Below are 12,527 nucleotides of genomic sequence, written 5' to 3' on the forward strand. Positions count from 1 at the left end.
GCGCCTTTGTACGTTCGGAGGTATTTTGAGGGGACGAGGGGCGGGACTCGCTGTGGCACGTCGATAGGAACTCGCCGATATCGTGAGAAGCGGCATGAGAAGCGGCATGAGATTTACGTTGACAGGCCAATGACCGCGTACTGATGCTCTGCATTAATATCTTAATAAGTGAGATGCGATGCAGCGAGCGGCATTGGCATATTGGCGTATTATCATCGATGTAAAGCCCTGGTCAAAGGACACGGGACGTTTGAGTCGAGCACGATAAATTGACGTATTTCCTCGTGTGTATCGAGATGTCGTCCCAATGTCACATGCCTTTTGAATGACATCGACGAAAGGTGCATACATAATACAGCAATACAGCTGATGGCATCGTATCCACCGGCTCGAAGGAAGGATGGCGGTGTGCAGGATAGTGGAGAGTAATATAGTACGATGGCTCTGTAAAGGAATATCGTTGTGGTGTGTATAGGACGAGTTACTCGTCGTCTTATTTCAAGGCTATGGTGTTGGCGCGAAGGCTGGCGATATAAGAGGTATATATATACCTGGGTAGTTATATAATAAAAATACGATAGGTGTCGCATGCCACATGCCGCATGCCGTTAAAATATGACTACGCCGTCGTGCCTGGGCATGAATGATCTCTCTCTAGCTTCGATCCAGCTGCGAAACATGGGAGGAATTGGATTCAACGCTTGTTTAGTCTCTCCCAGAGCTTCGGGTCACCAAAGATCTGTCGATGCCCGGCGCCGTTAAAAAGCTCCTGACATATCACCTTAGCGGGAAATCTTTCTGGGGAACCATGCCGGGGGGGAGTTTGGCGCCAGGTGCTTTTATTACTGTGCATAAAATGATGAGATATAGGATAGCAGACGCAAGGTAGCACGAAGGTTTTGTCTCGATCAATTAAGCCGGACGTCTTGCATCAATGCATATGAAAGAGGGTAGAAAGAAGAAGAAAAAGTATGTTACATACATTAGAGCGTACATTAGATCATACATGTACATATAGAGTATATATCCTACATATATCCTACATATGTATAATACAACTATAATACAACATTATTTACGTATGGAAAGAAGTACATGCATCCAGGCATCCCATGCATTATATAGAATCAAATATATTCAAGCATTTTGTTCGCCGTTGGCGGCAATTGCCGTAACTGTAAAGCTAAAGCTACTAACTGGGTAACTACTACCTACTCTATGTATGAGGTATGAGGTATGTAGGTATGTATGTACATAGATATCATTCCTCTTTCCTTTTTCTCCTCCCCTTTCCGCCGAGATGGCTCTTTGTTGTACACCAACCACGGCTTATAAAGTCCGAATACCGACGCGGAAAGAGAGCGCGCCAATCGCCACATACATATTCGTCTATGTAACGTGACCGGGTTCCAATACATTGTAGTGGTTACACGGGTACCACGGGCGTGGGAAATTGTTTAGCTCACCATTTCCCTTGAGCCTGTCAGCTAACTATCCCTGGCTACTCTGGGCCATATGCGCATGCATGGTAACTTGAAGAGATATCGTGTGATACGTAATTGACCTCTTGATCTCCAAAGGTGGATACGAACCCTGTATAATAAATATCCAATGGATCGTGGCAGCCCATGAGATAACATGGGATAAAATACATCCTTCCGAGTCTTGCGGGCCTCGAGTGATATCAGGACCGGAACGACTGGAACGACTGGAGCGATATAGGTCATCTACGCTGTTATTTAATGTACGATACGGAATACAAGAAAACAACAATGGCCCCCCTCTTCTCATACACATCTCTTAACGACTGGGAACGACGGGGTCTGCTGTACGTAACGTTGGTGGCATCGCGAGTCAAGGAATCGGGATACTTCTTCTGTAATCCTGCCAGCTCACGGCTATGTGGATCGCCCGCTCTCCACGTCGGGATTTGTGAACGGCTTCTGGGCGCCGTTGCCCAATTTTAAAGACACACGAGCTGAGATACTGTAAGAAAATCCTCTTTCATGAGGAGATCAATTTTCACCTGTCAGGTGGTCGTCCCACAATGGGGCGGAAGGTCGGACGTCTTCCAAGTTTGGTGTATTCTCCCCGGCCGGCTCTATTCTTTTTTCTTTTTTTCTTTCTTTTTCCTTCCTTTTTTTCCTCTTTGAAAAGAATCAGTATATCCGTTGGATGCGCACTGTCGCCACGATATCCACATGTATTACGGGTAGAAGGATGTTCGTAATACATAGGTAGTGGCTGTTTTGGAAGTGACAGAGCTTAGAGGGCTGAATCTTAAGATCATTAAGCGAGGCGCGTCTTTTTATTTTTGGGCGCGTGCCAGCCACGATTTGGAGAATGTGTTTTGAAGTCTAAAGTATCGCACAAGGAAAATGGTCATGGCTGACGATGGATGGTTGTCAGCCCAAAGGTCCAGGTTCCAGAACAGTCGTACCTAGATCCGTTACCTCGGTACAGTTCTTGTGGCGAAGAAATTACACGGTCCTATTGTTGTCTTCTTTACATGGTTCTATGCACCATTACATTTTCTCCTACAATCCCTGTCATCAAAAATGTCGACATGGGTGAGCAAAGCACGCACTAGGTAATACCGCTCAATGCCACGCGAGCCGTAGTGCGTAGTTGCTCGATAAACCTTTAGGCTGGAGCCCTTCATTTCGTGTGTATATCTTAGAGTGTATCATCTTTGCGCAGATCTAGAACCGTGATCTACCGAAAATAATAATTCGCGGCGGTATTGCGACGATACTCCGGTCCGACTACACGCTACGGGGCCCCGATGTCAGAAAGTTGAGATAGAGTTCTAACGAAACGATCTATGATGGAGCGGGTGTACGAAGTAAGAAGGTTTGTATTACGAACGAATGCGGTTGTGTAATAAGAGCTGTCGTTCGGCTTGCCATCTTGCCGAACGAATATACCGCTGCTCGATCATTCGGAAAATTCAAACCTGGAAAACGAGACGTATGAATCAACGTATGAATCAAACAGATTGTGTATCTCTCACACAAAGTCGAGCTGGGCCTGCGAATCAGATGTGCAGTGACCGACCGCTCGGATCCGAACGTATGTTTATTGGGTGCGCGTGTACCAAGATTCCTTTTTTACTGTCCACTGTCATGACCCCCGCTTGTCTTCATCATCACCATTGAGGAATATACTAGCTAAGAGCCCGAGCTCATACTGTGGTCCCAGTATCTGTCCATAAAAGTGGTTCCGAGTCGAGATTCTCTCAATCTATGTAAGCAGCTAAGCACACATACATGTCGCATGTCGCAGTAGGTATGTATGTATGTACGTCTACTCTTTTTTTTTTTTTTTTTTTTTTTTTTTCCCTCTGTTCCTCTTGAGCCCCGCGTAGCGTCGTGAATCTATGGTAATGACGAAACCTATGGTTTGCCCCTGTCCTAGTATCTTCTTCCGTTCCTACATAAATGCCCATTACAGCGACCGAGGTTCAACGGTGAGCTTTGAGAGATACTTGTACGTATGGTACTTCAATATACTTTACTCAGTAACTGTGGATATGTTGGCATCGTGTATGACAGGGAATAGACACGAATCAGTGCCTGTAAGGATCCATCAATAAGTCATGGGGGGAAAAACTTGACTTGCGGCATCGGCCCAGGGTGGTCGGCAAGGAGGTTGAACTCTGGGCAGGCAAATGATAAACCCAATTGAAAGGGACACGCAAATTGTAGTGTTAATATTATGGTTACTTCGTACTTGAGAATTGATATTATATTTGGTCGTATACTTGGTTATACCAGAGCTTAGCTCCTTAGGCTACACCCCAAACGAGACCCCAAACCAATGTTTATTTAAAAGCGTCGAAACGCCACATTATGCTTATTTCATCAATCTTAATCATTTAACCTACGAGGTAGTTACCTGCTACTCACCTAGGCTAGATTACATGTACGTACTAATGTATACATGCACGTACCTAACATATGTATGTTAGTGTTAGTAATTTAAAAGCTCTAGACTGATGCGGAAAGTCGACGATAAGTTACATAATGATGTATACCTAATGTAATGTATAGCAGCGGATCTAATCCGTATATATGCGCGCATCATGACTATTACTGGAGTCTTTGATAGAGCAACAGAGCGGAATAACGTCCTATTATTCGATCCGATTGCATATTATGTATCTTAGCATGCGTGTTCGCATCGACTCCTGGACCTTGGCACTTTGTAAACTCAAGGATTACCACAGTTGAGATTGATACATACATGGCTGATGTGGATATTTTTTTTTTCCTTCGATGAAAACCTGGTGAGCCTAGGTAAAGTCTAGCCCGTCCTAGTAAAATCTGCAGCCTAAGCAGGAACAAGCCGATGGATCCCTCCTCACCTTGCTTATGTAGTTTAAAGGTACCTAACTACATAATACATACAGTCAGAACAGCGTCAAAATAGATGACCCATCCCCACCCAAGCAAAATAATATACACACACGTTTGACAATACAATTCTTCAACCAAATCAAAAGAAAAGAATTCTTAAAAATTCTTATATTAAACCGAATTGATTAAATATTATTTCATATAAGTTTCATTCAGTTATCATAAGAGTTGATAAAGTTATTTAAGTTAAAACAAGTATTAAAAGTTGAGAGATTAAAGTGGGCATGTTTTTTGACGCTGTTCTGACAGTACGGAATTACGCAGTACCTACGCTTACTTAAGAGTAACCTCATTGATATCCACTCTGCATAAAACGCAGAAATACATCATCCATGGTACTTGGGTTCTCCTCCCAGTCATTAAATATTGTTGACTAATGAGGATGACCAGGGATTGGCACTGCGACTGGCTTTATCAGGGATGCTGGGTCTTTTGTGGGTGGTTCCGCCGCCTCCTGCTACACGTTCATTGGGTGCGGCGTACAGTACTTTATAGATACCTACACCGCTTTAGCCTCCCCACACTGCGCCTCTAAGCTGAACTTCCACATCACGAACATCGAATGTTATCACCTCAGATTCTAAGTACCCAGAGAACTGTTTATATATGTATTTTGCCATTTTTACCACGTGTACTATGTTATAAACGTATTGTGCTGCGCGGCTAAGGTTTTTGATGGGGTTTCTGGGCTTTGTGGATTTCGCATGGGCGGAAGACAAATTGTATTATAAAACTTGGACAGACAACAGACGGTTGCGTGTTGCGGGTCGCAGGTCGGAAGAGGCAAGAGAGGCGAGAGAGGGGCCTTACGAAGCAGGGAGAGAGAGGTTAATATTCAGCTCTAGGCAAGTATCATGCCGAGCAATGAAATCCACCAAGCTGCAAAGATACATCATGTACTCTAATATGTAGTAACGAGGGGTTTATTCTGACAAGTAGTGGGCTTTTTACTCGAGGTCGATGTGGATGGACTCGAAGTACGAAGCAGGATAAATAAAGTTTGGTGGTGAGTTTAGATTCTTGTAATTACCTGAGACGTCTCGAGAGAAGAAAAAAATAATAATAAAGAGATGGAGAAGAAGGAAAACGCTTGACATGGGGAATCGTGGTAAGAAAAGGAAATCAAATGCAAGATAAAAAAGAAAACAAATACATAGGTAAGTTAGTTACCCAACTTACTGTATGTAGTACAAAATTGTATGTAGGTATGTATGTATTCCTAGTATTCCGCATCCCTCCTTCTCTAAATTCTCCCAGTTTTTGGTCGTTTGCCCCCTGTTGGTAAAGTACTGTATGATTCTATTGGTTAACCGAACCCGGTCCTTCCAAATGTACATGACTGAATGTACACATAAAAATAATAATCAAATAAATCGAACACTGAGAAAATCCCCCCCCGAATCTTCCATTCTTCCCCAACCTTTTAACAGATTACCAAACCAGACCAGCCATTCACCAGTACATGCATTCCTTTATTCTGGTTCGGCAATCAAAGTTGCACGTTCAATCAACCCTCCACGCGTGTTCTTGGAGCACTGCAGCGTCGTGCCTCGAGCGTGCATCTATCTGCATATAAAAATTCACCATCTCCCATCCCCTCGGCACTAATTCTCACTAAGCCCAATCTAAACTTGCTTGAGTCTGGACGCCTGGACGCGAATCGGTCGGGTCAGAGGCTAAAGTTTATGATTTGGCGCACCAACACGCAAAACTCTGTCGTCACTAGGGTTGCTAAGCCGTGACGGTGACTAGTGTCTCTAATCAACTCTTCTGGTTCTTTGGCGACAGGCGACAGGCGACAGGCGAGGCAACGCCCGCTAATAAGTCATCAGTATCAGCTAGCACCACGGTACATAGCTGCTACTTACATACTTACACTTGCACTTACCTACCAGCCTACGCTATTTAAACCAGCATACTGCACGTCACTGCCTTAGGCTGGCAATTGTGTGTGGTAACTACCTAACGTCCCTTTACGACTACTCCTGATACTTATTATTACAGCTGCCAGCTGCCAGCTGCTATTACATACAGCTCCTGCAGCCGTCATTAATAATTTCCTGGTACGCACCTTGCCTAGAGGCGTGCAGGGGGAAACGTACATATACGCACACCCACACTCTTCTTCTCAGCCCTTTTTACATGGATTCTATCTGCGTTCCCACACACATATAATTCATACAACCCCAATACAAGACATCGTTCGCGTCCCAGCTCGACGTAAGGAAAGAGTAATAAGAGTCAGTCTAGTCGGGCCTGGGATCTTCTAGCGGCTCTATAATTCGACATTCCGAAATTTTTAGCATTGGTCTAGCATCACTCTAGCATCACGCCGGCCCAAACTCACCTTGAGCCCCCCTGCTACCAATCGAAACCCTTGGTAGTTCTGACAAGACGCTAAGTCTCGCAGTCTAGACAACTTCGGGGATCGCTCGAGTTTTCTAGCACTCCCTCCTCCATTTTACTTCACACTATTTTAGTGAAGTATCTTCCCACTCCACTGCGAATTTGGCCATCAGACCCCATAAGCCACTAGGTCCGCCGCACGCGTTCATAACGCAGTACAAGGGGGTCACTTCTCAAGGGAAACCAGATCGCACCCTGCATCAGATCGTGCGCAGTACTTGACAATTCCCGCCCTCATAAGCCCGCCCAGTCTCTAACTGCTACTGCGAACGGTTGGCGGGTGCAGACAATCTGTCGTGCAATACACACTACTTGTTGGCGCCCGCGATCTAAAAGAAGAACTCAAAAGCACACTGGCCCCCAACTTCTCGAGCCCCCCATCTGAGGCGGAGAGCACGGTTTTTTAGTTCATACATAGCTCTGCTCCGTTTTACCTAGCCATTGACTACTCCAGCACAACTTGGTGGCTGATCTCAACTTGTGGGTTGGTGGACCTTGCTCGAGAGACTATTTTGTCTATATGTAGACTCGGGCAAGACTGGAAGATCTACGCTATCTCCTCTTGGATCAGTCCCCCCCGTTGATGACCATACTAGTCGCCAACAAATACGCCAGTACAGCCGCAGCTTGTCCTCCTTGGTGCAACACTATCCTTCTCGTTTCTTAACAAGCACCACCTCGACCTAAGAAACCCGTTTTCTCCTACCCTGCGGAAGTTCAAAATTGGTTCGAGGACTAAAAGCCCCCGGCTCATTCACTGTCCAATCTTACTCAGCAGTAGTGGTGTTTTTGGTGCCAGCACAAGGTCTTAGACTTTTGTTGACAACAGCGCATCGTTATCTCTACCGCGTATCCTCGAGCGCAAGCTTGGGAACCAGAACTCGGGTGCCGCCCTCAGAACCTACTTCGCCGCCGCCGATTACTTCATGGAACGGAGCGTCCCCGAATATTCGCAGTCAGGTTTGCCTTCGCCCTATCCAAGTACCTACGGCGACACTCAATCTGAAGCTTCCTCTGCAGATCACGCGTCTGCTGCCCACTATTCCAGCAACCAGGAAGCGCGGGGGGCCAGTTATCCTACGTCTGCGACTCCGAATTCAGAGTTCGGAGCGTACCCGCAGTCTGCGAGGTCGACTAGTTTTCCAGAGCATAGTCTTCGTCAATACCATCCAGCGAGCAACCATAGTGGCAGCAGCGGAGGTATGGCGCAAACACCAACAAGTCCGTCCATGCCTATGCAAGATGGACGCAACCATCAGTCCCAGCAGGTTAAATCTGACAGCGATGTACCCATAGATCCGTCCATCGCCGCACCTAGCCCTACCTACGCGCCCCCTAGCCAATACTCGCCCTACGCGCCGCCGCCGCAAGATATGTCGCATAACTATCCCCAGGGCGCCGGCAACCTGTACGCGCAGCCACGGCCCGATTGGGCGAACTATGGGCATCCAGCACCGGGGCAGATGCCACACCCGCACTCGGTATACCCTCATACGCCAACGACGAATGCTCCTGGACGACCAGCTCAGGTAGGTGATTTTTCCTCCCTTTCTTTTAGTGACGTTAAGGGTTAGCAAGTTCGCGCTAGTCGTAGCGAAGAAACTGCACCTCGGGATATGGCAGATCGTGTAGATCACAGGTTTGTCTCTGCGATCTGTTTGGAATGTACTAATTATGACGCGTGGACGCTGGCTGCTTTTTCCAATCTATAATAATAATGTGAGGTAACTGATTTCATTGACAGTATGGTGGACAGCAGGTCTATTCCTTTGTACCTATCCCTGGAGCGCAGCAACACAAGCGACCACGACGACGATATGAAGAAATTGAGCGAATGTATAAGTGTGGCTGGAACAACTGCGAGAAGGCTTATGGTACGCTTAATCATCTAAACGCACACGTTACGATGCAGAGTCATGGCCAAAAACGGACACCTGAAGGTATGATCACCCATTAAACCCATTTTATATTTTCTATCTTTCTGCGCTCTTTTCATAGCGCGACGTAAGTTCTCAAAGAGGGGCATTAAGCTTTGCTTTGAAGTCCTTTAGAAGTATACTATCTGCTCTTCACTAGTCAGCTGTGGGGGAATGGGCCGCTACCGTGCTAGGAATTGGCTAGGCCTCTAACCTAGTTTGTTCTAGACGAAGCCCCAATAATGGTCCTTAGGGTGAACCCAAATAGATCAGATGTGCTAACTATACCAATTGCACAGAATTCAAGGAGATCCGAAAGGAGTGGAAGGCTCGTAAGAAGGAGGAAGAACAGGCTCGGAAGGCCGCTGAGGAGGCAGAACGTCAGCGTCATGTCGCTGCCGCCCAGGCTCAGAACGGAGGTGCTGACCCGCAAGCGGGCGATTCAAGCCAAGCGCAAACATCATATACGGCTAATCGACAAGTTCAGCTCCCACCTATTGGATACCAGACAACCCAGTACCCTGCGCCTCCATCGACAGCTGTACCGCAGCAACCGCTCCCCGAATACAGTCCCACAAGCCACATGTATTCTGGCTACCAACAACCGGCGTCACCTTACGGACCGCAGAATCAGAACATGTACAGCCAACGTGAATGAAGATGAAGGATTTCGTCAATGCTGCTCGGGGGCACCGGCTGCTAGTAGGTAGCTGCTTAACATCCAGAGTCGTCATTGCCGGAATAACTTGATTTCTTCTTTTCCCTTTTACTAAAGAATGAGATTACAAAAAAGCTTATAAAACCAACTCCTTCTGCCCGGTGTACGATATGCAGTGACCCCCCCGCAACAAAAACATACACCTTCTGATTCGATAGGACGGTAGAGATGGGGTACTTCTGGTCATTTCTACGACAGCATTGCCTTGGGAGTATTACTTGCTCGAATCGGAGTGGACGATTCGCAGCAAATGCATTCTGATGACCAATCTTGATTTCTCGCATAACAGCATCGGGGCCTCGGACGGGGGAGGGCGGGGAGACGAGCCTTGCATTGGGTTAGGTGTCTGGGTAGGCGGGTTACGAAACAAATGATTAGAGCTTCTAGGCTCAAGAACCAAGACATATTTGTGTCATGGTGCGGCTTTGTTTTAATAGTCGGCTTATAAGGTGAAGAACTGCTCCCCACGGCTCAGGTTCCCGACATGCCTTCTCTTCTATTACATATTTCGCCGGGCGTGTACTTGCAGCGCAGAACCAGTGTTCCTCGCGGAGGAATATACTTGGGTCTCGCGTGCTCTTAGAGTTAGTACCCCTATGAGACCGCGGGGAGGCCAAGATGATCTCTTAGATACACGGATAATAATAACGTTGTGTTTGCGAAGGCTATCTGGTGCCGTTTTGTATTTGTGAATTTTGCGAGGGCCCAGAGACTGTTACCATAACCGTTACAATTTATATATGTCGTCTGTATCCGTACCTGTCAATGCGTAAAGTAGAAGGCGGGCGAGTTATAAAAAGACGCACTATAATTTTAGGGTACCTTAGTTTCCCTGTGGCACCATGGCCACGAGGCATCCATGTGGTTTAGTATATTGTAGACGAGGAGGCTTCCTAAGGCTGCTAGTGAGGTGGTAGTAGGCAGGTAGGTCGGAATTTATTTTGGTGTGGTTGCACAAGCCGTTATATTTCGTCCAAGCTAGACGCACAGCCGATCCCACCGGACCATTGTTACATTGGAAGTCCTGTTCATGTTAGGTACTTCCTTCTCGTGACACCCAACTTACCGTTATTAGCCATGACGCTACTGATATCCGGTGTACATACTACCGTATAGCTTATAAGTAAGTAGCTAGCCAGCTGACTACCTAACGTATTCGCGGGTCTAATAAGATGGAACAATATTCTTTATTGGGAAGCACACAGAATCTGGGGAAGCGGTATGACCTAATATAGATTAGATGGCATTATACGACTGAAACAGGTGATGTTGTTTTAGACTCTTTCTAGAAGAGTTCTCGAGGGAGGGCTCAAGCGATTTGTGGGCCATAAGGCTTCCCCAGGCTGTGGTTCAGGCGAGACTGGATCTTTGGAACTCGTCTGAACTTATGTAGGTCCGCAAGCTTCGTTCTATTTAAATATTCGTCTGGGTACGGTACCGGTACTAAGGCGTGTATATATAGTCTGGGGGCCGTACAATACATACATACACTAGGAGGGCGCCCATTCATGCGGCCAAACTTAGCACTAGCGACGGGACAGATACGTGACAGACAGACAGACAGAGCATAAGCGAACCGAACTTTGAAACCCATGTCTAGGTTAGGTAGCTAGCCCTGGTGTATTCTTCCCCGTCTGCCGGGACCGGCCTTATGTACACTAGTATAGCGACGTTGCAAGCGTGTATACTACCTACATACGTTAGGTAGGGGCCCTGGGGAAGATCTTAAAAACTAGAAAAAAATAAAAATAAAAATACGAGGTAAATAGGGGACTCTAGTTAAGTTAGGTAGGTAGATTCTACTATAATAGTGTAGACGGACTGGCATGAAGGAGGTTTTTGGTGTTGGTGTGGAAGACTGCGGTCGAACTAGACAAGGGTTCTAGCGCGATGCGGGCGGTCGCTGGCATTAATGGCACGCGCTCACGCCCCCGGCTGGAACCAAACTTCTACATATACATACATGAACCATACATACTTAAACCATACCTTTTTTTTTCTTCACGATCCTCGCCCGACTGGACCCCTTCCCCCTTCCCCCCCAGGTAGACCCGACGCGGCGGGCCGCTAATACCATAAGGGGCTGATGTGTTTCTAGGTTGACCTTTTATTATTTTTATTATTACTATTATTATTATTGACTAACCTATATATGTATGTATGCGGGCCGAGGCGATGGGGGGTCTTTTAAGCTCGCTCGATGTAACCCTAGATAGCGTGGTGACGAGCGGCATGGGAAAACGGACCGGGCCTGGTTTATTTTATTCATACATAGGTATGTATAGTTATTCTTTTTTTTATTCCGTCTCTATTTTAGCGTTCGTTCCAAGCTAAGACGGGCAGGGCAGGTAGTTGTTTTAACGGCTTGCTTCCCTACCTAGCTTTAGTGTTTCCCTTTCGAGGATGGGAGATACTAGTATATTATGTGCGTATAAGTCGCCTTTTAAGACGGTTACTAGCCTTGTTCCTTGCATTTACCTACACAAGTTCTACATATGTCTTGTTATACAAATGGATAACTAGGCGGACTTATAAGTCTTATACACCTCTCATAACTGCCCACATTTCTAAATATCCAGCAACTATCTTGAGGTTAAGTTTTTTATGCCTATGTATTAAACCACAGCCATGCGGCTCTATTGGGTTGATATGAGCAAAAGTGCTCCGGGCTACCTTATTGGTTGCAAGTGGCGTCAGTCATCACTGATGTGTCCTAAATAATAATAATAAACCCTCATAGTGTAGCACCGATCACGATAATACCTTTCATGCGTACAATCAATAGAGATGAGATATCTACCAAATCTCCAATAGCTCTATGGATAAGTCCCGATCGTCATCTTTTAACACAAGCACAATATCATGTTTATCACTTTTCAGAGGCCAAGAATGGCGATCGTTCGGCATATCTAACCGAAAGTTTGAAGGGAAAAAAAAAGGGAAATTGCCTAGGTACCCATCAATGCCGGTATATTCTCTCGCGATAGTGACGTCTAATGAGGCGGTTATCCTAGGCGTTATTGATATGCGACAAAATCGAGGCGTATGACGTAGTTAGCTTAGTATACG

General features: G+C 46.2%; 1 protein-coding gene across 1 annotated transcript; it reads left to right on the top strand.

Moving 5' to 3' along the window:
* Positions 1-7,750: 7,750 nt before the first annotated feature.
* Positions 7,751-9,398, top strand: F5Y00DRAFT_251901 (uncharacterized protein; the record flags this gene model as incomplete). The annotated part of the gene is made up of 3 exons (XM_048009875.1): positions 7,751-8,353; positions 8,584-8,764; positions 9,040-9,398. The coding sequence occupies 3 exons, from the start codon at positions 7,751-7,753 to the stop codon at positions 9,396-9,398; spliced, it is 1,143 nt and encodes a 380-aa protein (XP_047866819.1).
* Between the last annotated feature and the right edge of the window lie 3,129 nt (positions 9,399-12,527).

This window comes from Daldinia vernicosa (genome assembly GCF_022497035.1).
Source record: "Daldinia vernicosa strain CBS 139.73 unplaced genomic scaffold F5Y00scaffold_12, whole genome shotgun sequence".
Lineage (NCBI taxonomy): Eukaryota > Fungi > Ascomycota > Sordariomycetes > Xylariales > Hypoxylaceae > Daldinia > Daldinia vernicosa.